This window comes from Carcharhinus amblyrhynchos, unplaced genomic scaffold (genome assembly GCF_965287045.1).
Source record: "Carcharhinus amblyrhynchos unplaced genomic scaffold, sCarAmb.v2.hapA scaffold_43, whole genome shotgun sequence".
Lineage (NCBI taxonomy): Eukaryota > Metazoa > Chordata > Chondrichthyes > Carcharhiniformes > Carcharhinidae > Carcharhinus > Carcharhinus amblyrhynchos.
This window is the reverse complement of record NW_027649784.1, coordinates 2,480,981-2,508,654: the sequence shown is the minus strand read 5'-3', so window position 1 is coordinate 2,508,654 and position 27,674 is coordinate 2,480,981. Positions and strand designations below refer to the sequence as shown.

Sequence of the window (27,674 nt, the reverse complement as noted above, 5' to 3'; positions counted from 1 at the left end):
CACAGTGGGTTAACGCTGCTGTCTCACAGCGACACGGTGACACAGTGGGTTAACGCTGCTGTCTCACAGTGACACGGTGACACAGTGGGTTAACGCTGCTGTCTCACAGCGACACGGTGACACAGTGGGTTAACACTGCTGCCTCACAGCGACACGGCGACACAGTGAGTTAACACTGCTGTCTCACAGTGACACAGTGACACAGTGGGTTAACACTGCTGCCTCACAGTGACACGGTGACACAGTGGGTTAACACTGCTGTCTCACAGTGACACGGTGACACAGTGGGTTAACACTGCTGCCTCACAGCGACACGGCGACACAGTGAGTTAACACTGCTGTCTCACAGCGACACAGCGACACAGTGGGTTAACACTGCTGCCTCACAGTGACACGGTGACACAGTGGGTTAACGCTGCTGTCTCACAGTGACACGGTGACACAGTGGGTTAACACTGCTGTCTCACAGTGACACAGTGACACAGTGGGTTAACGCTGCTGTCTCACAGTGACACAGTGACACAGTGGGTTAACGCTGCTGCCTCACAGTGACACGGTGACACAGTGGGTTAACGCTGCTGTCTCACAGTGACACAGTGACACAGTGGGTTAACGCTGCTGTCTCACAGCGACACGGTGACACAGTGGGTTAACGCTGCTGCCTCACAGTGACACGGTGACACAGTGGGTTAACGCTGCTGTCTCACAGCGACTCGGTGACACAGTGGGTTAACGCTGCTGTCTCACAGTGACACGGTGACACAGTGGGTTAACGCTGCTGCCTCACAGCGACACGGTGACACAGTGGGTTAACGCTGCTGCCTCACAGCGACACGGTGACACAGTGGGTTAACGCTGCTGTCTCACAGTGACACGGTGACACAGTGGGTTAACGCTGCTGTCTCACAGCGACACAGTGACACAGTGGGTTAACGCTGCTGTCTCACAGCGACACGGTGACACAGTGGGTTAACGCTGCTGTCTCACAGCGACACGGTGACACAGTGGGTTAACACTGCTGTCTCACAGTGACACGGTGACACAGTGGGTTAACGCTGCTGTCTCACAGCGACACGGTGACACAGTGGGTTAACACTGCTGCCTCACAGTGACACGGTGACACAGTGGGTTAACGCTGCTGTCTCACAGCGACACGGTGACACAGTGGGTTAACACTGCTGCCTCACAGTGACACGGTGACACAGTGGGTTAACACTGCTGCCTCACAGTGACATGGTGACACAGTGGGTTAACACTGCTGTCTCACGGTGACACAGTGGGTTAACACTGCTGCCTCACAGTGACACGGTGACACAGTGGGTTAATGCTGCTGTCTCACAGCGACACGGTGACACCGTGGGTTAACGCTGCTGCCTCACAGTGACACGGTGACACAGTGGGTTAACACTGCTGTCTCACGGTGACACAGTGGGTTAACACTGCTGCCTCACAGTGACACGGTGACACAGTGGGTTAATGCTGCTGTCTCACAGTGACATGGTGACACAGTGGGTTAACACTGCTGCCTCACAGTGACACGGTGACACAGTGGGTTAACGCTGCTGCCTCACAGCGGCACGGTGACACAGTGGGTTAACGCTGCTGCCTCACAGCGACACGGTGACACAGTGGGTTAACGCTGCTGTCTCACAGCGACACGGTGACACAGTGGGTTAACGCTGCTGTCTCACAGCGACACGGTGACACAGTGGGTTAACGCTGCTGTCTCACAGCGACACGGTGACACAGTGGGTTAACGCTGCTGTCTCACAGCGACACGGTGACACAGTGGGTTAACGCTGCTGTCTCACAGCGACACGGTGACACAGTGGGTTAACACTGCTGCCTCACAGCGACACAGTGACACAGTGGGTTAACGCTGCTGTCTCACAGCGACACGGTGACACAGAGGGTTAACACTGCTGCCTCACAGCGACACGGTGACACAGTGGGTTAACGCTGCTGCCTCACAGCGACACGGTGACACAGTGGGTTAACGCTGCTGCCTCACAGTGACACGGTGACACAGTGGGTTAACGCTGCTGCCTCACAGTGACACGGTGACACAGTGGGTTAACGCTGCTGCCTCACAGCGACACGGTGAAACAGTGGGTTAACGCTGCTGTCTCACAGCGACACGGTGACACAGTGGGTTAACGCTGCTGTCTCACGGTGACACAGTGGGTTAACGCTGCTGTCTCACGGTGACACAGTGGGTTAACACTGCTGTCTCACAGCGACACGGTGACACAGTGGGTTAACACTGCTGTCTCACGGTGACACAGCGGGTTAACACTGCTGTCTCACAGTGACACGGTGACACAGTGGGTTAACGCTGCTGCCTCACTGTGACACGGTGACACAGTGGGTTAACGCTGCTGCCTCACAGTGACACGGTGACACAGTGGGTTAACACTGCTGTCTCACAGTGACACAGTGGGTTAATACTGCTGCCTCACAGTGACACGGTGACACAGTGGGTTAACACTGCTGCCTCACAGTGACACGGTGACACAGTGAGTTAACACTGCTGTCTCACAGCGACACGGTGACACAGTGATTAACACTACTGCTTCACAGCGCAGGGACCTGGATTCAATTCCAGCCTTGGGCCACTGCCTGTGTGGAGTTTGTACATTCTCCCTGTGTCTGGATGGGTTCCACCAGGTGCTCCAGTTTCCTCCCACAGTCCATGCTAAACTGCCCCTTAGTGTCCAAGATGTGCAGGTTAGGTGGATTGGCCATGCTAAATTACCCCTTAGTGTCCAAAGATGTGCTAGTTAGGTGGATTGGCCATGCTAAATTGTCCCTTAGTGTCCAAAGATGTGCCAGTTAGGTGGATTGGCCATGCTAAATTACCCCTTAGTGTCCAAAGATGTGTAGTTTAGCTGAAGTAGCCATGGGAACTGTGTGGTGTTGTGGGGATAGGGTGGGGAGAGGGCCTGCATAATAACCTCTTAGCGTCCAAAGATGTGTAGTTCCTGGGGATTAGTGGGGTAAATGTGTGGAGTTGCAGTGAAGAGGGTGTGAATAAGGTACTGTGTCAGAGAGTTGGTGCAGATTCGAAGAGCTGAATGGTCTGCCATGCAGAGGGATGCTGTGATTGTATAAAATGGTGTGAAGCCTTCACACGGTAAAAGGTTAGGCGATGTCCAGAGTTGGTCATGGCCAGGGAAGAGATGTAGTACAGAGGCGTAATTTACTGAAGCTTAGTAAAAGCCACAGAGATAAGTAATCCTGTATGTGACAGTGTTTGGTGCTGAGCTACACTGGGTGGATTAAGCTCATCTCTGGGGATGGAGGGTGGGATAATTTTCCCTTCACTGAAATGTAACGAATTCCCCTTTTACCGGTGTCACGGCCTGTATGAGTGGAGTTTTGTTCTCATCTGATGTGTTGACCCAGTTGACGTCAGCTCCATGTGCCAATGCATCGGCCATGACAGGGAGGTTCTGGAGTGCTGCGGCTCGGTAAAGCAATGCCCCAGGGTGGAGGTCTCGCAAATCCTCACTGCTTGATTTGTCATTCAAATCTGTAAACGGGAGAGACAGAGAGGAAACGTGTGTTAGCGAGATCGGCCCAGGATGGGATCTCAACAATACTTCCTTGACATGATAAAAATAACCCAAGGAAGCGTCCGAGGGCAGCTATAAAACAGGCACGGCGGCTAGAATTCTCCGGCCTCATCCACAGCTGAGGTTCTCCAGTCTTGCTGCAGCGAACGAAGTTTCGGCTGAGCGCCAAATTCTCACTGGCAGCCGTGGTGGGGCGAATGAGATCACAATTTCCCAGTGCAAATTAATGAAAGGACACAGTAGGAGGAGGTGGTGGCGGACTGGTACTGTCACTGGATTAATAATCCAGAGAGCCAGGGTAAGGTTCTGGGGAGCCAGGTTCCAATCCCACCATGGAAGATGGTGAATTTGTTAAAAATCTAACAAAAACCACGGAACATTTGGCAACTGGTCTAAGAAACCATTCTAGTGCCCTTCAAGGAAGGAAATCTGCCATCCTCACCTGGTCTGGCCTACATGTGATCCCACATGTGGCCAGTAACATGGTCGACTGTCAAAATGCCCTCAGTTCAAGGGGCAAGTAGGGGTGGGCAATAAATGCTGGCCTAGCCAGCGATGCCCACATCCCATGAAAGAATGGATAGAAAGATGTGTTAGAGTACTTTGACCAATTGAAATATTTAAACACATGGCAAGTTATAATTCTTAACTGCTAATCTATCTCTAAGTTCCAATTCAAGCAATATTCCTTTCATAGACTTAAACGCCTTTTCAAACTCAGTTAGCAAAAAAAAAGGGCTTGTTCCTCCGGAGACCCGGAGAAAACCAACACAGACACGGGGAGAACATGCAAACTCAGCACAGAAGGGACCCAAGCCGGGAATCGAACCTGGGTCCCTGGCGCTGTGAGGCAGCAGTGCTAACCACTGCGCCGCCGTTCAGTATTTGATTCTTCTGAATTCGCCCGCTGGCTGAGATTTCCCACGAGGGCGCGATGATTTCACCTGGTGTGATTTTACACGTTCTCTGGTTGGGCAGTGTGAAATTCAGGCCTTAGGATTTTGGTCGCGTGATAATCGGGACAAGGTTCACAGTCTGGCCAATAGTATTTACAGAATCCTGCAGTGCAAAAGAGGCCCTTCAGCCCATCCACACCAATACATGGAAGGCCCTGACCTGTCCACCTAACCCCACTTGCCAGCACTTGGCCCGCAGCCCTGAGTGTTACGGTGTGCCAAGTGCACATCCGGGTACTTTTTAAAGGATGGGAGGCATCCCGCCTTCACGGCAGCGCATTCCAGACTCTCACAACCCTCTGGGTAAAAGAGTTTTTCCTCAAATCCCCCCCCCAAACCTTCCATCCTTCACTTTTAACTTGCGTGCCCTGGTAACTGACCCTTTAACTGAGGGGAACAGCTGCTCCCTATCCACTCTGTCCGTGTCCCTCATAATCCTGAACACCTCGATCAGGTTGTCCCTCAGCCTTCTCTGCTCCAGCCTACCCAACCTCTCTTCGTAAGTTAAATATTCCATCCCAGGCAGCATCCCTGGTGAACCCTCCAGTGGGTTCATGTCCTTCCTGGAATGTGGCGACCAGAACTGCACTCCATCAGGACTTCTCTGCCTTTGTAACCTATACCCCGACTGGTAAAGGCCTTATGCCTTTTTCACCGCCCTATTAACCTGCCTTTCCGCCTTCTGCGGACAAACACGCCTCTGTCCTTGGGAAAACTTCCCAGTTTGTAGTGAATTTCAGCAGAAGCAACTTCCCCCTCTTACCCTGACTTGGGGGCAAGGTTTTCCCCCGGGTCTTGAGGAAAGGTTTGGGTGGTTTCTCTGGTTTCTGGTTTCTCTCCAGCGTGTTGCTATGTTGGTTCCGCTTCAAGCTGCACTGGCGCAGTCTGATCCCACTTTCCGGGAGTTTGTGGATAAATTTCTTCTCCACGTACTTGGCGCGAATCCAGGCTTCCTTATCCTGCCTGAGGGTGTGGAGGAAGAGGCAGGTCTTTAACCGCGTCCAAGATGGGTTAACCGTAGGGCGACAGATCGTACCCCCTCCCTCCCTCCCTCCGCGGCAGCCATCCTTACCGAGGAGATCCGTGTTGAGGCTTTTTCACTGTCATCTCCTCAATCCGAGCTTCGTAGATTCCGTTGATAGTGGAATTCCCCAATTCACACATCAGCTGTTTGTGAGGAAGATGGTCAGAGTGAGAGGGGTGACGGCGAGAGGGAGGGCAATTAAACTGGGAGAGGGGGAACGAGGAGGGAGAGAGAGACGGAGGGGGAGGGAAAGGGGGAGAGAGAGGGAAGGAAAGGGGGAGAGAGAGGGAGAGGCAGGGAGAGAGAGAGGGAGAGAGTGAGGGGGGGAGAGAGAGGGAAATTAAACTGGGAGAGGGGGAGCGAGGAGGGAGAGAGACGGAGGGGGAGGGAAAGGGGGAGAGAGAGGGAGAAAGAGAGGGGGAGAGAGAGAGGGAGAGAGTGAGGGGGGGAGAGAGAGGGAAATTAAACTGGGAGAGGGGGAGCGAGGAGGGAGAGAGAGACGGAGGGGGAGGGAAAGGGGGAGAGAGAGGGAGAGGCAGGGAGAGAGAGAGGGAGAGAGTGAGGGGGGAGAGAGAGGGAAATTAAACTGGGAGAGGGGGAGCGAGGAGGGAGAGAGACGGAGGGGGAGGGAAAGGGGGAGAGAGAGGGAGAAAGAGAGGGGGGGAGAGAGAGGGAAATTAAACTGGGAGGGGGGAGCGAGGAGAGGGGGGGAGAGAGAGGGAGGGAGAGAGAGGGAAGGAAAGGGGGAGAGAGAGGGAGAGGCAGGGAGAAAGAGGGGGGGGGAGAGAGGGAGAAGGAGGGAAAGAGATAGAGGGGGAGAGAGAGAGGCAGAGTGGGGGGGAGGGGGGAAGAGAGAGAGGGAGAGGAGAGAGAGGGAAAAGGAGGGAGAGGGATAGAGGGGAGGGGGAGGAGAGAGAGGGAGAAGGGGGAGAGAGGAGGGGGGAGAGAGAGAGAGTGGGGGGGGAGAAGGAGAGGAGAGAGAGGACGGGAGAGGGAGAAAGGGAGAAGGAGAGAAACAGAGGAGAGAGAGTGGGAGAAGGAGGGAGAGAGAGTGCGAGAGAGAGAGGGGGGGAAGAGAGATGGGGAAGAGGGGCAGAGAGAGGGAGAAAGAGGGAGAGAGATAGAGAAAGAGACAGAGAGAGAGAGTGGGACTAGAAGTGGGAGAAGGAGCGGGGGAGAGAGAGAAAGAGAGAGGGAGAAGGATTGGGAGGAGAAGGACAGAGTGGACGAGAGAGAGATAGAGGGCGAGAGAGAATGAGAGGGTAAAGAGAGGAGAGAGAAAGGAAGGAAGAAAAAGGGGGAGAGAGAGAGAGAAAGGGAAGGAGAAAGGAGAGAGAGAGAGAGGAGAGTGAAAAAAAGAAAGGGAGGGACAAGAAGGGAGAGAGGGCCTGAGAGAGAGAGAGAGAGAGAGAGACAGGGAGAGAGAGAGAGAGAGAAGGAGAGTGTGGGAGGGAGAAAGAGAAAGGGAGAAGGAGAGTGTGGGAGGGAGAAAGAGAGGGAAGGAACAGGCAAGAGAAGGAGAGAGGAGGGAGACGAGGGACGGAGGAAGGGAGAAAAGAGGTAGTCAGTGAAGGTGAGACCCAATGAGTGTGGATGGGAAGAGTGAGGAGGAAAGGGGTAAGATTGAGAGGGAAGTGGGGGAAGGGACAGTGCCAGAGAGGGAGGGACGGACATTACCCCCGGGGGGAGAAGGGCAGTGCTAGAGGGGGAGAGACGGATGTTACCCCTGGGGGGGTGGGGGGGGAGTGTGAAGGGACAATGCCAGAGAGGGAGGGACGGACGTTACCCCCGGGGGGAGAAGGGCAGTGCCATAGGGGGAGGGACAGTGGGGGGAAACGGTGAGAGAGTCGGAGTTGATGGGCGTGGAGCACAGAGGGGAGGGAGAGAGAGGAGAAGCGAAAGGGAGGAGAGCCAGAGGAAGGGGCAAAGCTGGGAGGGGGTTGCAATGGGAAGTAAAGGGAGAAGCGGGGAAGAGAGAGGTGGAAGTGGGAGAGTGTGAGAGGGGGAGAAGGAGAGATAAATACTGAGAAGAAACAGGAGAGAGAGAGAGAGACATACACAGAGAATAGGGGAAGGAGAAAGAAGGAAAGGGGGAGAGAGAAGGCGGTAAACAGAGAGAGAGGGAGAAGTAACGAGGGAGAGAGAAGGGGAAAATGGGAGAGGGAGAGAGGGGGAAGAGGAAATGAGAGGGGAGAAAATGGAGGAGAAAAGAGGGGAGGGCAAATGGATGGGGGGGTGAATAAAGGGGGATAAAGGTGCAGAGATAGAAGGAAAAGGGGAAGGAGAGAAAGGGAAAGAGAGAGGGAATGAGGGAGGGGGAAAGGGAAAAGGGGGAGGAGAGAAAGGGAAAGAGAGAGGGAATGAGGGAGGGGGAAAGGGAAAAGGGGGAGGAGAGAAAGGGAAAGAGGGAAAAGGGGAAGGGGAGAGAGGGGAAAAAGGAAAGGGGAGAGGGGAAGGTGAGGTTAAGGGGGATGGAACATGGAGGAAGCCTGGGGTAAGTAACTGATCCCAGTCTCACCTTTAGTAATTCAGGCTCCCAGGAATCAAGAGTCAGCGATCGGACTTTGGAGAAATGTACTCCCAGACTCCTGTGAGGAATAAGGAAATGGAAGTTAGATCCCCGCCTCAGTCATCAACCAAAGGCCAACTCCAACAGGAGTCACATCCCGATAATCCGGGTATCCCTGCGCACTCCCCCTCTGGCAATCATTAACCTTCAACCTCACCCCATTCACCTACAGTCTCTTATGTGGAACTTGATCAAAAACCTTCTGGAATTCTGTACAACTAATCTCCGCAGACAGGCTTCCCCTTCATATCTCAGTCACCTCATCCAATGGGTTAGGGCAGCACGGCAGCACAGTGGGTTAGTGCTGCTGCCTCACAGCGCCAGGGACCCGGGTTCGATTCCTGGCCTCGGGTCACTATCTGTGCGGAGTGTGCACATTCTCCTCGTGTCTGTGTGGGTTTCCTCCAGGTGCCCCGGTTTCCTCCCACACGCCAAAGATGTACGGATTAGGTAGTTTGGCTGTGGTAAATTGCCCCTTGGGGGAAAAGCGAGGGTAAATATGTGGGATTAGGGGAATAGGACTTGCGGTCAGTACAGACTCGATGGGCTGAATGGCCTCCTTCTGTACTTTCGGCATTCTCCAATTCTTTCAGTCTCCGCACCCGATGTAATGTTGGTTGGTTGAGTGCGGTTACCTGTGGATTCCGGAACATTCTATGCAGAGGGTGATGCCCAGGTTGATGCTGGCCCATTCCGGGAGGGGTTCGTTGCAATCGCAGCACTGAGCATTCCCAGGAATGCTCTGAACCTGCTCGAGACACTTCTCCTTCCCTGGTCTGACTTCCTCGGTGAAACTGAAAACTCCAGTAGATACAGACGAAGTTCTTTCCAACTTCTGAAAAGACAAAAATGTGAATTCTTGGGTTTCTATACGTGTTAGAAAAGTACAGAACTGACACAGAACAACTTGGGGGAGTGATTCCGAATGTATCCCCTGTATAAGTGCATCAAAATCAATGGGACGCATACCCCAATGAGAGTCAGTGTGTGTGTGTGGGACCCGTACCCCAGTGAGAGTCAGTGTGTGTGTGTGTGGGACCCGTACCCCAGTGAGAGTCAGTGTGTGTGTGTGGGACCCCAGTGAGAGTCAGTGTGTGTGTGGGACCCGTACCCCAGTGAGAGTCAGTGTGTGTGTGTGGGACCCGTACCCCAGTGAGAGTCAGTGTGTGTGTGTGGGACCCGTACCCCAGTGAGAGTCAGTGTGTGTGTGTGGGACCCGTACCCCAGTGAGAGTCAGTGTGTGTGTGTGTGAGGGACCCGTACCCCAGTGAGAGTCAGTGTGTGTGTGTGTGGGACCCCAGTGAGAGTCAGTGTGTGTGTGAGGGACCCGTACCCCAGTGAGAGTCAGTGTGTGTGTGTGGGACCCGTACCCCAGTGAGAGTCAGTGTGTGTGTGTGTGGGACCCCAGTGAGAGTCAGTGTGTGTGTGTGTGGGACCCGTACCCCAGTGAGAGTCAGTGTGTGTGTGTGGGACCCGTACCCCAGTGAGAGTCAGTGTGTGTGTGTGGGACCCCAGTGAGAGTCAGTGTGTGTGGAACCCGTAATCCCTGCCATCTAGGACCCACTTTCACCCCCCACCCCACCCCCACCACATCCTCCAACACTCCACCCTATTCCTGTAATTGTCTGCACTTATGATGGCCATTCTACCCAATCACACACTTTGGAGTGTGGGAGAAAACTGGAGCACCCGGAGGAAACCCATGCAGACATGGGGAGAATGTGTAAACTCTGCACAGACAGACAGTGCCCTGAGGCTGGAATGGAACCTGGGACCCGGGCGCTGTGAGGCAGCAGTGTTAACGTCCTGTCCGTACCGAGTAGCTGTCTTCTCTTCTCTCATTGAAGGCTGTTGCGATGCTTGACTGTACGGCCAGAATCCAGTTTTGCTGGTGTTTCTCAGAATCAGCCTGTAGCATACAGCTCCTGTCAGGAAAAAGAACAAAATTCATTCAACTATTGACCCTGGATCGAGGCCACACACACACACACACACACACACACACACACACACAGCTGCCCCTGACTGAACTAAAACCCCCTACCCTTCTGGGGACCATATCCCTCTGTTCCCATACTATTCATGGATTTGTCCAGACGCCCCTTAGAAATCACCACCGTATCCGTTTCCACTCCCTCCCCGGGCAGCGAGTTCCAGGCACCCACCACCCTCTGTGTAAAAAACTTGCCTCATATATCTCCTTTAAACCTTGCCCCTCACTCCTTAAACCTGTGCCCACTAGTAATTGACTCTTCCACCCTGGGAAAAAGTTTCTGACTATCCACTCTGTCCATGCCCCTCATAATCTTGTAGATTTCTATCAGGTCTCCCCTCAACTTCGCTCCAGTGAGAACAAACCAAGTTTCTCCAACCTCTCGTCATAGCTCATGCCCTCCGTACCAGGCAACATCCTGGTAAACCTTCCGGGCACCATACCCCTCCATTCCACCCTATTCATGTATTTATCAGAACAGAAAAGGTAAAAACTCTACAGAGGCTGGCTAGCAAACCCCCCCTCCCACTGGCTACCTCAATCCCGATATACCTTCTACATGTCTTCAGAGTATCTTCTGTCTAAGAGAGAGAGAGAGCTCCACCCTCTGGGGAGACTAACCACTCTCATTTTAACTGGTCCCTTAAGTGAGATGACCATCTTCTGCGATGCTGACCTTAAAAGAACATTCATCACAATCTGTTCTCTCTCATCCTTGATCCTTTTTATGCGAGGGGATAGTTCCTCCCTATCCAGTCCCCTCCTGATTTTGATTTTCTTGATCAAATCTCCTCTGCGTATTGTTCCCTCCAAGGAGAGCAGTCCCAAATTCTCCCAACCATCCCCATAACTGAAGCTTCTCATCCCCGGAACCAGCTTTTTAGTCCTCTTTTGCCATCTCTCCAAAGCATTCACATCCTTCCTAAAATTTAAAAGGACTGTACGTAATGACCCGGCTGAGATCTAACTGGATAAGCTAAGCATGACCCTTTTACCAGGGGGCACAGGTTTAAGGTGCGAGTGGCAAGGTGTAAAGGAGATGTACGAGGCAAGTTTTTTTACACAGAGGGTGGAGGGTGCCTGGAACCCGCTGCCGGGGGAGATAGTGGAAGCAGATATGATAGTGGCGTCTTGACAGAGTACTCTGTACCCTTATTAATAAAGCCTGTTCAACCCAGAAGTACCCAGAAAAACAGTCTAACATTCCAAAGTCTTCATTCAGTGTCTGTGTGTCTGGAGACACTGAGGAGAATAGGTGCGCCACTGCCTTAGAAATATTCCAGAAAGGTAGTGTCCCAACTCTCGCCTGGGTTCCTTTCCTGGGATTGAGGCCAATTGGGAAAATCCTGCCAAACTGATAAAACACAGTAAAACGCACTGTGTTTTTATGTCAGACAATCTAAAAGCAGAGGGAAAGGCAGTGTTGTCTTATCTGCCAACCACATCCTCCGTCTGCCCTCGCCCCAGTCCGCTGCCAGGGGCTGGTGTGCCGCTGGCTCCGAGGAGCAACTCACTTTGAGGGGGACACGACTTCAAAGCAGAATCTCCTCTCGCTGTCGGCGCCGCTCTTAACCGTACACAGCCGCAGGTCCTCCACCACAACCGTCAAGTTATCCTGAAAACGCCAACCAATAATGAACCGATCAGCCAATCCCACAATCGCACACAGTCTCAAACCCCTTCCCGTTCCCAGTCCGTTCTATCTCTTTAATTCTCTCCTGCGATGCGGGCATCACTGGGCAAGGCCAGTGTTTGTTACCCCATTCAACTCGGCCAATTCAGAGGAGGGTCAAGGGTCAACATGGAGGGTCACATGTAGGCCAGACCAGGTAAGGATGGCAGATTTCCCCTTCCTTAAAGGGGAATTAGTGAACCAGATGTGACAACTGCTCACTATTACCGGACTAGCTTTTTTAAAAATTTCAGGTGCCGTATAAAATGGATGAATGTGAGGTTACCCAGTTTGGTAGCAGTGAAAGGAGGACAGCTTATTATGTGAAATGTTACATTAATGAAATGAAAGTGTAAATTGAGAGAAGTGGTTCGTCATCGAGACCTTGGAGTCCTTGTACATCAGTGGCTGAAAGTAAGCACGCAGTTACAGCAGGCAGTAAAGAAGGCAAATGGTACGTTGGCCTTTGAGAGGATTTGCGTATGGGGATAGGGATGTTTTGCTGCAATTGTGCAGGGCATTGGTGAGACCACACCTGGAGTATTGTGTGCAGTTTTGGTGTCCTTATCTGAGGGAAGGATGTCCTTGCTATAGAGGGAGTACAGCGAAGGTTTACCAGGCTGATTCCTGGGATAGCAGGTCTGTCATACGAGGGGAGAGTAACTCGGTTAGGATTACATTCACTGGAGTTTAGAAGAGTGAGAGGGGATTTCATAGAAACTTATAAAATTCTAACAGGGTTAGACAGGGTGGATTCAGAAAGAATGTTCCTGATGGTGGGGGGAATCCAGAACTAGGGGTCAGAGTTTGAGGATAAAGGGGTAAAGGACTGAAGTGAGGAGAAATTTCTCCACCCAGAGGGTGGTGAATGTGTGGAATTCACTCCCACAGAAAGTAGTTGAGGCCAAAACATTTCAAGAAGGAATTAGATATCGCTCTTGCGGCTTGTAATGTAGGCAATTGAGGTTGGCCTGTTACAACACCAAGTCCCTGATTAAATCCCAATTAATGGGCTAATCAGGGAGCCTCTTCCTTTGTACATAACCAGGCGTGTCAGTTCCTCTGGGACTCTTGAGTGTAACTGAAAGCACTCTGCGTGCTGTTGTCAGACTTGGAAATAAAGGGATTGGGGTGAAGGGACTTCTGCCTCTGAGGACTTATTGATAGGGTTAAAGGGGGATTGAGGGAGGAAGGAAGGATCAGGATTTTGAATTTGATGATCAGCCATGATCAGAATGAATGGCGGGGTAGGCTGGAAGGGTAGAATGGCCTCCTCCTGCTTCTAGTTTCTGTGAATACCACCAGCTGGGGATTTGAACCCTTTGAGCATCAGTCGGGGTCTCTGTTACTATTCCATGGATGTTACGACTGCACCGCTGTCCCCGCACGCCCTGAACTTGCAGCAGTTCTGCCCAGCAGGCGTGTCTGGAACTGGTTTCACCGTCCGCTGTGTGACTGGGGAGCGCGTGGAAGATAATTCCAGGAGCAGCCAGCCTCACCTTCAGCTTCTTCTGGTAGACCAGCTGGTTATTCTGAATGGAGAACCAACGCCTGGAGGGACAGAGCAGAAAAGAACGGTGTGAGAAGGACAGGGAGGGACGTGGCCAGGCTGACACTGGAGAAAGATCTGAACCCAGACGTCGTCTCAGTCAGAATGAGAAGCTGACATGGTCTCGAAGCAAGAAGCACAAGACCACATCTCTCAACATCCACCACACCACACCACTTCCAGCAACACCTCCCTCTCTGCTCTTGCTGATAATAACTACACAATCATTGCATCGCCACAGGAAAGCAGAGAGCGAGACCATGCGGGCGTGAGAACCCTCAAAGGGAAGATGTTTATTTTACACTGCACCGCCCCCCAGCTCAAACCTGCATTCATTGAATAGAATCATAGAATCCCTACAGTGCAGAACAAGGCCATTCGGCCCATCGAGCCTGCACCGACCACAATCCCACCCACTCCCTCTGTCCATAACCTCACATATTTACTCTGTTAATTCCCCCGACACTGAGGGACAATTTAGCACGGCCAAACCACCTAACCTGGGGGGGGGAGGCGACACGGTGGCACAGTGGGTTAGCACTGCTGCCTCACAGCGCCAGGGACCTGGGTTCGATTCCCAGCTCGGGTCACTGTCTGTGCGGAGTCTGCACGTTCTCCCCGTGTCTGCGTGGGTTTCCTCCGGGTGCTCCAGTTTCCTCCCACACTCCAAAAGATGTGCGGGTTAGGTTGATTGGGGCCATGCTAAATTGCCCCTTAGTGTCAGGGGGATTAGCGGGGTCAATATGTCAGGTTTCGGGGATAGGGCCTGGGTGGGATTGTGTTCAGTGCAGGCTCGATGGGCCGAATGGCCTCCTGAACTGTAGGGATTCTATGAGACTCTCGAGTGAAAACACATCACCGTTGACACTGTCAAGCCGACATCAGGATCTTATATGTTAGAATTAGGTCACTTCTCATTCATCTAAACTCCAAGGAATACAGGCCCAGACTTCTTAGCCTCTCTTAATAAGACAACCCTCTCTGTGCCCCCGCTTATCGATGCCCTCCCTTTTTATTTGCTTCCTCACCCAGTCATTCCCTCAGTCACATCGCTACCCTGCGTCGGAAAGCTTACTAAATTAGCCAGAATCTTACAGCATCACAGAATACTACAATGCAGAAGAGGCCATTCGGCCCATTGAGTCTGTACCGACGCATTCTCGGCCCTGACCTCATCCCATTTGCCAGCACTTGGCCCGTAGCCCTGAATGTTATAGTGTGCCAAGTTCTTCTTAAAAGATGTGAGGCCTCCCAGGCAGCACATTCCAGACCCCCACCACTCTGAGTAAAAATGTTTTTCTGCAAATTCCCTCCCCTAAACCTCCCACCCCTCACTTCTAACTTGTGTCCCCTCGTAACTGACCCTTCAACCCAGGAGAACGGCTGCCCCCGAACCACTCTGTCCGTGCCCCTCATAATCTTACACACCTCGATCAGGTCACCCCCCCTCTGTCTGCTCTGCTCCAGAGAAAACAACCCAAGCCTATCCAACCTCTCTCCATAACTTCAGTGCTCCATCCCAGGCAGTACCCCTGGTGAATCTCCTCTGCACCCCCTCCAGTGCGTTCATGTCCTTCCTGTAATGTGGCGACCAGAACTGCACACAGGACTCCAGCTGTAGTCTCACCAAAGCTTTATACAACTCCATCACGACCTCTCTGCTTCTGTAACCTACAGTAAGAAGTCTCACAACACCAGATTAAAATCCAACCAGTTTATTTGACGGTAATCCCACAAGCTTTCGGAAACGGTGTTCCTTTGTCAGGTGTGTGGAAGATTCTGATCAGAGAAGGGCAACTAAAGACACACACAGTTTACAGAATACTGATCAGAATGCGAGTCTTTACAGCTAACCTGCTATTGTAAACTGTGCCTGCCCTTCTCTGATCACACCTGACAAAGTAACAACGTTTCCGAAAGCTTGTGGGTTTACTACCAAATAAACCTGTTAGACTTTAACCTGGTGTTGTGAGACTTCTTACTGTGTCTACCCCAGTCTCACACCAGCACCTCCATATCATTTGTAATCTATACTCAGATTGGTAAAGGCCTTACGCCTTCTTCACCACCCTATTAACTAACCTGCCTTTCCGCCTTCACAGATCAAACATGCCAAGGACCCTTGTTCTTCGAAATTTCTCAGTGTCAGACCTTTCATAACATAGTTACTCATCAAATTACAGCTAAACTCAACAAGATAGGCTGCAAAGCAGGGAGATCTTGCTCAGGGAACGCCCGACTGAAAATCTTTTCCTTGAAGCCCCTGACCAGTGGTAGGGGAAGGGAATGGGATTGAGAGTCGGAGGAACCCACCCAGGCCGGAGGAGAGTTAGAAATGTGGAGCTGCCCGCACTAAGCTTGGAAGAAGGGAAGTTGACGGTACCTGTTCCAGGTTTTGAAGGCGTTACTAGCTCGTTTGTACAGGTAACCCTCCATGACGACACCGTTTGGGGCGTCCATGTTAAACTCTACCACCAAGTCATCGTAAACTGCATCCTGTGGAAGGCAGAGATCTTTAATGAGAGAGGCAACATTGTAAAAAACTTTTGCACCATCCCCCAATCTCTCTCAATGGGTGGGGGAAGACCTTCCAGTTCCTTGGGCTTGTCTCGAAATTTAACTTAACTAACTGCATCTTAACTCCATCGACTCACCTTGGCTCATTCAACTTCGTTAAAGAAAAGTGAAAGGTTATTCTCAATTTTGACAGTGTTCCCCCCGCCACTCTCCCGCTCAGAGCCTCAAACAGTATTCTGGAGAGAGTTCAAGATTCCCATTCCCCCTCTATGTGAGGAGATGTTCCTGATATTCCCCCACTTCCCGCAAGGCCTGGCTCCACTTTGAGGCATGGTAGAGGAAGCTTTTACTCTGTATGTAACCCCGTGCTGTACCTGTCCTGGGAGTGTTTGATGGTGGGACAGTGTAGAGGGAGCTTTACTCTGTATCTAACCCCGTGCTGTACCTGTCCTGGGAGTGTTTGATGGGGGGACAGTGTAGAGGGAGCTTTACTCTGTATCTAACCCCGTGCTGTACCTGTCCTGGGAATGTTTGATGGGGACAGTGTAGAGGGAGCTTTACTCTGTATCTAACCCCGTGCTGTCCCTGTCCTGGGAGTGTTTGATGGGGACAGTGTAGAGGGAGCTTTACTCTGTATCTAACCCCGTGCTGTACCTGTCCTGGGAGTGTTTGATGGAGGACAGTGTAGAGGGAGCTTTACTCTGTATCTAACCCCGTGCTGTACCTGTCCTGGGAGTGTTTGATGGGGACAGTGTAGAGGGAGCTTTACTCTGTATCTAACCCCGTGCTGTACCTGTCCTGGGAGTGTTTGATGGGGACAGTGTAGAGGGAGCTTTACTCTGTATGTAACCCCGTGCTGTACCTGTCCTGGGAGTGTTTGATGGGGGACAGTTTAGAGGGAGCTTTACTCTGTATCTAACCCCGTGCTGTACCTGTCCTGGGAGTGTTTGATGGGGGGACAGTGTAGAGGGAGCTTTACTCTGTATTTAACCCCGTGCTGTACCTGTCCTGGGAGTGTTTGATGGGGGACAGTGTAGAGGGAGCTTTACTCTGTATTTAACCCCGTGCTGCACCTGTCCTGGGAATGTTTGCTGGGGGGACAGTGTAGAGGGAGCTTTACTCTGTATCTAACCCCGTGCTGCATCTGTCCTGGGAGTGTTTGATGGGGGACAGTGTAGAGGGAGCTTTACTCTGTATTTAACCCCGTGCTGCACCTGTCCTGGGAATGTTTGCTGGGGGGACAGTGTAGAGGGAGCTTTACTCTGTATTTAACTGAACAATGGAGAGGAAATATCGCAGTATGAAGGAGGGAATCTCCAGTGGGTCTGAGAAGTGAAGTCACCGTCACTCAGTATCACAAGGGAGTCATGTACAAGATAACTTTAAACAGTGGTGTTATTACCCAGCGAGAGCTGTGTTGTTGCTCTAGGTGTGAATTTGCAGTATGATTTTCTCACACCTCACCTTCTGTTTGATGGCCGCGTGACGTTGTTCCATATCTCGCTTTTCTCTTGCCGAGTTCAGCACGAGCTGATGTAACTGCAGAACAGAGAAACACATCACTGAAAACACACGGCAACCTCCTTCCTTCCAAAAAATATTCTCCCACTTCCCGGTTGAGGATGCTAATCCGGGCTGGGATCCGGGCTGCCTCATAGAGATTCCTTTCCCAAGGATCCAATTTCTATATGTACCTGCTTACAAGATATTCATAGAATCTGTACAGTGTGGAAGGAGGCCATTCGGCCCAGAGATCCTGCACCAACTCTCCAACTGAACAATTTACTCAGGCCCTATCCATATAATCCCACATACTCACCCCGCTAATCCCCATAACCTGCACATCTTTGGACACTAAGGGGCAATTTAGCATGGCCAATCCACCTAACCTACACATCTTTGGACACTAAGGGGCAATTTAGCATGGCCAATCCCCCTAACCTACACATCTTTGGACACTAAGGGGCAATTTAGCATGGCCAATCCACCTAACCTACACATCTTTGGACACTAAGGGGCAATTTAGCATGGCCAATCCACCTAACCTACACATCTTTGGACACTAAAGGGCAATTTAGCATGGCCAATCCCCCAACCCGTACATCTTTGGACACTAAGGGACAATTTAGCATGGCCAATCCACCTAACCTACACATCTTTGGACACTAAGGGACAATTTAGCATGGCCAATCCACCTAACCTGCACACTTGCTCACAAGTGGGGTCTAACTAGGGTTTTGTCTACCTGTAGTCTAACGTCTGTGTCCCTATACTCCAGTCATAAAAATCATAGAATCCCTCAGTGTGAAGGAGGCCATTTGGCCCATTCAGTTGGCACTGACCACAATTCCACCCAGGCTCTATCCCCATAACCCCATGCACTTACCCTAGCTAGTCTTCCTGACATTAGGGTCAATTTAGCATGGCCAATCCACCAAACCTCCACATCTTTGGAGTGTGGGAGGAAACCGCAGCCCCTGGAGGAAACCCACGCAGACACGGGGAGAATGTGCACACTCCGCACAGAGAGTGACTCAAGCTGGGAAGTGAACCCGGGCCCCCAAAACAGGACACGTGTCTTAAACTGAGATACGCTACAAAGGAAGGGAATTAGGAATCTCCAACAACTGATGGAGTTTTACCTATCTTGATTTTAAGAGAATTCAGGCTGGATGGGCCATCTCCACAAGCCAACCAATTACACCCAGCACAGAAAGAGTCCATTCGGAATCAACACTTGGAAAAATTTATCCGGTTATTTCCATTCCCCCTAATGACACAGAGGCCACAGATAGAGAGAGGCACAGATATAAAATATACGCAGTGATGGAGAGGGTCACACACTGAGGGTAAGGACAGTGAGACAGAGACTGAGGGTAAGGACAGTGGGACAGAGACACACACTGAGGGTAAGGACAGTGAGACAGAGACTGAGGGTAAGGACAGTGGGACAGAGACTGAGGGTAAGGACAGTGAGACAGAGACACACACTGAGGGTAAGGACAGTGAGACAGAGACACACACTGAGGGTAAGGACAGTGAGACAGAGACTGAGGGTAAGGACAGTGGGACACACACTGAGAGTAAGGACAGTGAGACAGAGACACACACTGAGAGTAAGGACAGTGAGACAGACACACACTGAGGGTAAGGACAGTGAGACAGAGACTGAGGGTAAGGACAGTGGGACAGAGACTGAGGGTAAGGACAGTGAGACAGACACACACTGAGGGTAAGGACAGTGAGACACACACTGAGGTTAAGGACCGTGAGACAGAGACTGTGGGTAAGGACAGTGAGACACACACTGAGGGTAAGGACAGTGAGACAGAGACACACACTGAGGGTAAGGACAGTGAGACAGAGACTGAGGGTAAGGACAGTGAGACAGAGACACACACTGAGGGTAAGGACAGTGAGACAGAGACACACACTGAGGGTAAGGACAGTGAGACAGAGACTGAGGGTAAGGACAGTGGGACAGAGATTGAGGGTAAGGACAGTGAGACAGAGACACACACTGAGGGTAAGGACAGTGAGACAGAGACTGAGGGTAAGGACCGTGAGACAGAGACACACACTGAGGGTAAGGACAGTGGGACAGAGACTGAGGGTAAGGACAGTGAGACAGAGACTGAGGGTAAGGACAGTGAGACAGAGACACACACTGAGAGTAAGGACAGTGAGACAGAGACTGAGGGTAAGGACAGTGAGACAGAGACACACACTGAGAGTAAGGACAGTGAGACAGAGACTGAGGGTAAGGACAGTGAGACAGAGACACACACTGAGAGTAAGGACAGTGAGACACACACTGAGGGTAAGGACAGTGGGACAGAGACTGAAGGTAAGGACAGTGAGACAGAGACTGAGGGTAAGGACAGTGAGACACACGCTGAGGGTAAGGACAGTGAGACAGAGAGAGACACACGCACACAGAAGGACAAATAGAGATGGTGAAGTGTTGGTGAGTGACTGGGTGGGCGGGAGAGAATGTGAGGGAGTGGTGTAAGAATTCTGTTGCTGTATCTCTGTTAGTAAAGCACTGGGACACATCACCGCACGATCAAGGGTTCACTCCACACCCTACCTGCTCTGCCAGCTGCTTCTTGTAGGCGTCGAGATTCCGGAGGGTATCGAACCCCTGGGTGAAGAAGCTGGACTGTGCGTCCATGAAAGACACCATCTGTAACCGATCACATCAATGTTAGGGTGGGTATAGGGTAATCTGAGGCAGTGTGAACATACACTCAGGAGGGATACAGACAGAATTATCAGATACATTTACCAATGGGTGTTGGTGCTGGCCACTCAATGTGGCACTGAGTCACACGACCCACCCCGTGTGGTACTGAGACAAAGGCCCACCTCAGTGTTCAATCCCAGACAGTTCTGATCTCAACTGGGGAACTCTAACAGAATCATAGAATCCATACAGATCACAAGAGGCCATTCTGCCCATCAGTTTTGCATGAACTCTCTGATAGAATATCTTATACTGGCCCTTTGCCCATAACCCAACACATTGATCCGACCAATCCACCTAACCTGCACGTCTTTGGACACTAAGGGGCAATTTAGCATGGCCAATCCACCTAACCTGCACGTCTTTGGACACTAAGGGGCAATTTACCATGGCCAATTCACCTAACCCGCACATCTTTGGACACTAAGGGGCAATTTAGCACGGCCAATCCACCTAACCTGCACATCTTTGGACACTAAGGGGCAATTTACCATGGCCAATCCACCTAACCCTCACATGGGATCATAGAATCATAGAAACCTACAGTGCAGAAGGAGGCCATTTGGCCCATCAGATCTGCACCGACCACAATCCCACTCAGGTCCCAACCCCACAACCCCATGCACCCACCCTAGCTAGTCCCCCTGACACGAGGGACAATTAGCATGGCCAATCCACCGAGCCATCTTTAGACCGATGGAGGAAACATGAGCACCCGGAGGAAACCCATGCAGACATGGGGAGAATGTGCAACCTCCACACAGAGTGACCCAAGGCCGGGAATTGAACCCGGGTCCATGGAGCTGTGTTGAACCACTGTACCACCATTGGTTAGAATCTGGAGCGGGAGGAAGTAGCTGCATTTCCCACGGACATTCACTGATTCCTTATTGGAGGGTGCAGTGTGGATGTGGAGAGAGTTAGCTGAGCTGTGAGTTCATGGGTGTGCTCACTCCAAGCTGGTGGGTACAGTTTGATTGCTAGCTGGTGGTAATGGGGGGACATGGGGAACAGTAAGCCACTGAGCGGTTACAAAACTGAGACACAATAAGACCAATCAAACAAACCACCCACCCAGTTCCCAGACCTCAACCCATCAAATACTGGCCAAAACGGGAGGTGGGGAATCAGAAGGATACTCACAAATTGTAACATCTCATTCTTCTTCTTTGCTTGAATAACATTTATCTGGAATACAAATGGACAGGAGTGTATTTACAAAGGGAAATGATGTTAAACTCAACTCAGACACAGATCTCCCTCTACACTGTCCCCATCAAACACTCCCAGGACAGGTACAGCACGGGGTTAGATACAGAGTAAAGCTCCCTCTACACTGTCCCCATCAAACACTCCCAGGACAGGTACAGCACGGGGTTAGATAGAGAGTAAAGCTCCCTCTACACTGTCCCCATCAAACACTCCCAGGACAGGTACAGCACGGGTTTAGATACAGAGTAAAGCTCCCTCTACACTGTCCCCATCAAACACTCCCAGGACAGGTACAGCACGGGGTTAGATACAGAGTAAAGCTCCCTCTACACTGTCCCCCATCAAACACTCCCAGGACAGGTACAGCACGGGGTTAGATACAGAGTAAAGCTCCCTCTACACTGTCCCCCCCATCAAACACTCCCAGGACAGGTACAGCACGGGATTAGATAGAGAGTAAAGCTCCCTCTACACTGTCCCCCCCATCAAACACTCCCAGGACAGGTACAGCACAGGGTTAGATACAGAGTAAAGCTCCCTCTACACTGTTCCCCCATCAAAAACTCCCAGGACAGGTACAGCATGGGGTTAGATACAGAGTAAAGCTCCCTCTACACTGTCCTCCATCAAACACTCCCAGGACAGGTACAGCATGGGGTTAGATACGAGTAAAGCTCCCTCTACACTGTCCCCCCATTAAACACTCCCAGGACAGGTAAAGCACAGGGTTCGATGCAGAGTAAATCTCCCTCTACACTGTCCCTCATCAAATACTCCCAGGACAGATACAGCACCGGGTTACATGCAAGGTAAAGCTCTCTGTGCATCAAACACTTTACTCTGTATCTAACCCCGTGCTGTACCTGTCCTGGGAGTGTTTGATGGGGACAGTGTAGAGGGAGCTTTACTCTGTATCTAACCCCGTGCTGTATCTGTCCTGGGAGTGTTTGATGGGGACAGTGTAGAGGGAGCTTTACTCTGTATCTAACCCCGTGCTGTGCCTGTCCTGGGAGTGTTTGATGGGGACAGTTTAGAGGGAGCTTTACTCTGTATCTAACCCCGTGCTGTACCTGTCCTGGGAGTGTTTGATGTGGGGACAGTGTAGAGGGTGCTTTACTCTGTATCTAACCCTGTGCTGTACCTGTCCTGGGAGTGTTTGATGGGGACAGTGTAGAGGGAGCTTTACTCTGTATCTAACCCCGTGCTGTACCTGTCCTGGGAGTGTTTGATGGGGACAGTGTAGAGGGAGCTTTACTCTGTATCTAACCCCGTGCTGTACCTGTCTTGGGAGTGTTTGATGGGGGACAGTGTAGAGGGAGCTTTACTCTATATCTAACCCCGTGCTGTACCTGTCCTGGGAGTGTTTGATGGGGGGACAGTGTAGAGGGAGCTTTACTCTGTATCTAACCCTGTGCTGTACCTGTCCTGGGAGTGTTGATGTGGAACAGTGTAGAGGGAGCTTTACTCTTCACTTTCAGCTCTGTAGGTATATGAATTCCAAGTTTTGACTGAATTGCAATTTTGTCATCTGGGATTTGAACTCGGGTTCCCTGACCATTACCCGGGCTCTATAGGATACTAGCCCATCAACAGTACCACCATCACTCCCTGGAATGAGGGTGATTAAATGGAGTCAACAGGAATGAACCTGCTGAATGACAGGACAGGCTGGACGGGCCGAACTGCCTCAGCCTATAGAAGGGTAGGTTGAAAGCGGAGCCCCACCTGGAGTACGTAGTCCAGTGAGATGTGACGGAATGATCTGCGCGCTGCCTGTAGCCCGGTAGTTGCCTCGTCCACCTCATGCTGCTTCTTGGGTGGGGCCTGAGCATTCCTGTTCAGTGCATTCTCCAGATCCTCGCTGCCCCGGTCAAATTGTTTCTTTGTCTCCTTGAACTTCCTCACGTCCCTGAGAGGGAGAGAGAGAGAAAGGTCCAAAACAAAATAACAAGGAAAAAGTCAACTTCCTAACCTGGCAGAGCTGACTGGACCCTCCACTGGGTGCTATATAAATGCAGGTTATTGCTGAACCGCACTGTCTTGTAACATTTGACCTTTTATGCTCAAAGCAAAAATTTCCATAGAATCCAAGAATCCCAACAGTGCTGAAGGAGACCATTCAGCCCATCAAGTCTGTACCAACACACAATCCCACCCAGATCATATTCCCATAATCACCCTCCTAATGCCCCTGACAGTGAGGGGCAATTTAGCATGGCCAATCCCCCTAACCTACACATCTTTGGACACTAAGGGACAATTTAGCATGGCCAATCCACCCTAACCTACACATCTTTGGACACTAAGGGGCAATTTAGCATGGCCAATCCACCCTAACCTACACATCTTTGGACACTAAGGGACAATTTAGCATGGCCAATCCACCCTAACCTACACATCTTTGGACACTAAGGGACAATTTTGCATGGCCAATCCCCCCTAACCTACACATCTTTGGACACTAAGGGGCAATTTAGCATGGCCAATCCACCCTAACCTACACATCTTTGGACACTAAGGGACAATTTAGCATGGCCAATCCACCTAGCCTATGCGTCTTTGGACACCCCCCCTTCAATTATTTAGACCCCAGTGCCCCCACCCCCCATCTTATACATCCGCATCCAATCATATAGGCAGCCCCCGTCCAATTATATACACATGCACCCAATTATTTAGACCTCCTGCTCCTCCACCCTGTCCATACCCTACCTCCCACCCCAACCCAGCTCACCCTTTTCCCCCCCCAACCCTGCCCATAACACCCCCAATTCCCTATCCCACTGCACAGGAAATGAGCAGGAATATAGACCCACAGCAAAACCCGAGGCCGGCACCCGGCAGCAAGGCCCGAGGCCAAGGCCCGGCAGCAAGGCCTGAGGCTGGGACCAGCAGCAAGACCTGAGGCTGGGACCCGGCAGCAAGGCCCAAGGCCAACGCCTGGCAGCAAGGCCCGAGGCCGGGACCCGGCAGCAAGGCCCGAGGCCAAGGCCCGGCAGTAAGGCCCGAGGCCGGGACCTGGCAGCAAGGCCCGAGGCCAAGGCCCGGCAACAAGGCCCGAGGCCGGGACCCGGCATCAAGGCCCGAGGCCAAGGCCCGGCAGCAAGGCCCGAGGCCGGGACCCGGCAGCAAGGCCAGAGGCCGGGACCCGGCAGCAAGGCCAGAGGCCGGGACCCGGCAGCAAGGCCAGAGGCTGGGATCCGGTAGCAAGGCCTAAGTCTGGGACCGGCAGCAAGGCCCGAGGCCGGGACCCGGCAGCAAGGCCTGAGGCCGGGACCCGGCAGCAAGGCCAGAGGCTGGGATCCGGTAGCAAGGCCTAAGTCTTGGACCGGCAGCAAGGCCCGAGGCTGGGATCCGGTAGCAACGCCCGAGGCCGGGACCCGGCAGCAAGGCCCGAGGCTGGGATCCGGTAGCAAGGCCTAAGTCTTGGACCGGCAGCAAGGCCCAAGGCTGGGACCCGGCAGCAAGGCCCAAGACCAGGACCCGGCAGCAAGACCCGAGGCTGGGACCCGGCAGCAAGGCCCAAGACCAGGACCCGGCAGCAAGGCCCGAGGCCGGGACCCGGCAGCAAGGCCCAAGACCAGGACCCGGCAGCAAGACCCAAGGCTGGGACCCGGCAGCAAGGCCCAAGGCTGGGACCCGGCAGCAAGGCCCAAGACCAAGACCCGGCAGCAAGACCCGAGGCTGGGACCCGGCAGCAAGGCCCAAGACCAGGACCCGGTAGCAAGGCCCGAGGCTGGGACCCGGCAGTAAGGACCGAGACTGGGACCCGGTAGCAAGGCCCGAGGCTGGGACCCAGCAGTAAGGCCCGAGGCTGGGACCCGGCAGTAAGGACCGAGACTGGGACCCGGCAGTAAGGACCGAGGCTGGGACCCAGCAGTAAGGCCTGAGGCCGGGACCTGTCCTGGTGTTTACTCACTCCTTGATGAAGTTGGACAGATGTTGTTTGACTGATCTCTGTGTCACCTCAATTAGCGTCTGAAAGAGATAAGAAACATGGAAATGAACGCTGAGTGAGACTCGGAGGAGGAGGAGGGACCTGCCTGCTTCCCCGACACCTCAGCTAGAATGATACCATTTATAAATCTCACCACACTGCAATGATTTGGTTCCAGCAGCTCTGGTACAGACAGCAGGCAGACTAATTACAGAGTGACTGCCAGTCCTACCAGCCCCTGGCTCACACTAGAGTAACCCCCTCTGCCCCACCTCACCACCCCCGTGCCCTCCGCGCCCCTCCCCCGGTACCCGACTGGACTCCCGGGTCACGTCAACCTCTTCCAGAGGCCAGGCACCACACATCCACTTCAACTACTAACTAGCGTAAACCAGAAGCACGAGGAGGCCATTCGGCCCTCCCAGCCTGTTCCACCATTCATTTTGACCCTGGCTGATCATAAATTCAATACCATGATCCCCCCTTCCCCTCTTATCCCTCGATCCCTTTCGCCCCAAGAGCAATATCTAATTCCTTCTTGAAATCACACAACGTTTTGGCCTGAACTACTTTCTGTGGGAGTGAATTCCACACATTCACCACCCTCTGGGTGAAGAAATTTCTCCTCACCTCAGTCCTAAAAGGTTTACCCCTTATCCTCAAACTCTGACCCCTCGTTCTGGAGTCCCCCTCACCATTGGGAACATTCTTTCTCAATCGACCCTGTCTAACCCTGTTAGAATTTTATAAGTTTCTATCAGATCCCCTCTCACTCTCCTTAACTCCAGTGAATATAATCTTAACCCGCTTAGTCTCCCCTCATATGACAGACCTGCTATCCCAGGAATCAGCCTGGTAAACCTTTGCTGTACTCCGTCTATAGCAAGGACATCCTTCCTCAGATAAGGACACCAAAACTGCACACAATACTCCAGGTGTAGCCTCACCAATGCCCTGTACAATAGCAGCTAAACATCCCTATTCCTATACCCAAATCCTCTTGCCATGAAGGCTTACGTGTCTTTTAAGCTCACTTTTCCTTCTCTGTCTGTCTCTCTCTGTCCCCCTCTCACTCCCCTTTGTCTCTGTCCCCCTTTTCCTCTCTGTCTTGCTCTCTGTCTCCACCCCAACGTTCCCTCACTTGGTGATCAGTTGCTGGCACCTTCTGCAGCCTCTGTGCCTTTGTGCTCCTGATGTTACCCCCCCCCCCACTCCCCAAATCCCCTGTGTAATTTTCGAAATATGTGTGGGCTCACGCACACTTGGATTCAAAGTAAGACACACAAAGTTTTATTGAAGAGCTGCTCTCTCTGCACAGAACACAAAACTGAAAGTGAAACAGCAGCCTCTCCCAATACCTTATTGATATCACCATCAACTCATGTGATCAGCTCTTAAAGCAACCTGCAACCCCTTTAAATATATAATGCCCTACATCTGCCCTAACATCCTTGATCACATTTCAGCTCCCTTGGGGTGGCATGGTGGCACAGTGGTTAGCATTGCTGCCTCACAGTGGTAGGGACCCTGGTTCAGTTCCCGCCTTGGGTCACCATCTGTGTGGACTTTGCACATTTTCCCCGTGTCTGCTCCAGTTTCCTCTCACAGTCTGAAAGGCATGCAGGTTAGAGGGAATTGACCATGCTAAATTGCCCCTTAGTTTCAGGGGGATTCGCTGGGTAAATATGGGATCACGGGGATAGGGCCTGGGTGGTCGGTGCAGACTTGAGGGGTCGAATGGCCTCCTTCTGCACTGTTGGGATTCTTGTCACTGAGGGACCAGGTCACCAGAATACTCCCGAAAGACCTGCTGGTTAGGGGGATTGGCCGTGCTAAATTCTCTCTCCCAAACAGGCACCAGAATGTGGCGACTGGGGGATTTTCACAGCAACTTCATTGCAGTGTTAATGTAAGCCTTACTTGCGACACTAAGAAATAATTTAAAGTTAAACATGGCCTGTAAATTTTTGCCAGCTGAGCCAATGAAACAAGGCGAATTTGATCCAGCAAACATTCAGCGCAGTTACTCACTGTGTGATGGTCGATCATGCTATTCAGACTGTTTGAAAACTTCTCCAGGCAGCCCTGTGTGAACAAGAGAAACACTCAGAGACAGGGCCAGTTCCTCTCTGGTAACCTGAGGCGGGGTGCTGGTGTTAACACAGCGTCCATTTGATAAATAACATGAAGAATTGCAGCCTCCCAGCACTCCTCATGGACCCATGGAAAGTGCAGGGTGGGGGAAGGGGAGGGGGGTATCTGCAGGAATTGACACCTTGCCTATGGATTTTGGGGTTTAGTGTCCCTTCACCCCCATTCCCCACATGGGTGGCACTTTGGCACGGTGGTTAGTGCTGCTGCCTCAGGGACATTGTCTCTGGATGCATTGTTACTGCAGCAACATAATTGATGAATTAATGCAGG

At 52.0% G+C, this 27,674-nt stretch overlaps 1 protein-coding gene across 1 annotated transcript in view; it reads right to left on the bottom strand.

The window, feature by feature from the left end:
- The window catches only part of LOC145337118 (arf-GAP with coiled-coil, ANK repeat and PH domain-containing protein 2-like), a 51,560-nt gene that overhangs the window by 16,972 nt on the left and 6,914 nt on the right, over positions 1 to 27,674 (bottom strand). The window contains exons 3-17 of the mRNA XM_080181884.1: positions 27,282 to 27,335; positions 25,233 to 25,291; positions 23,039 to 23,222; positions 21,245 to 21,289; positions 19,946 to 20,041; positions 17,320 to 17,394; positions 15,722 to 15,834; positions 13,289 to 13,340; positions 11,632 to 11,732; positions 9,941 to 10,049; positions 8,760 to 8,959; positions 8,074 to 8,143; positions 5,604 to 5,698; positions 5,295 to 5,494; positions 3,351 to 3,532 (exon numbers count right to left, since the gene is read on the bottom strand). Of these exons, the coding sequence (XP_080038010.1) occupies positions 3,351 to 3,532; positions 5,295 to 5,494; positions 5,604 to 5,698; positions 8,074 to 8,143; positions 8,760 to 8,959; positions 9,941 to 10,049; positions 11,632 to 11,732; positions 13,289 to 13,340; positions 15,722 to 15,834; positions 17,320 to 17,394; positions 19,946 to 20,041; positions 21,245 to 21,289; positions 23,039 to 23,222; positions 25,233 to 25,291; positions 27,282 to 27,335 (1,635 nt within the window). The remainder of the gene's footprint in view (positions 1 to 3,350; positions 3,533 to 5,294; positions 5,495 to 5,603; positions 5,699 to 8,073; positions 8,144 to 8,759; positions 8,960 to 9,940; positions 10,050 to 11,631; positions 11,733 to 13,288; positions 13,341 to 15,721; positions 15,835 to 17,319; positions 17,395 to 19,945; positions 20,042 to 21,244; positions 21,290 to 23,038; positions 23,223 to 25,232; positions 25,292 to 27,281; positions 27,336 to 27,674) is intronic.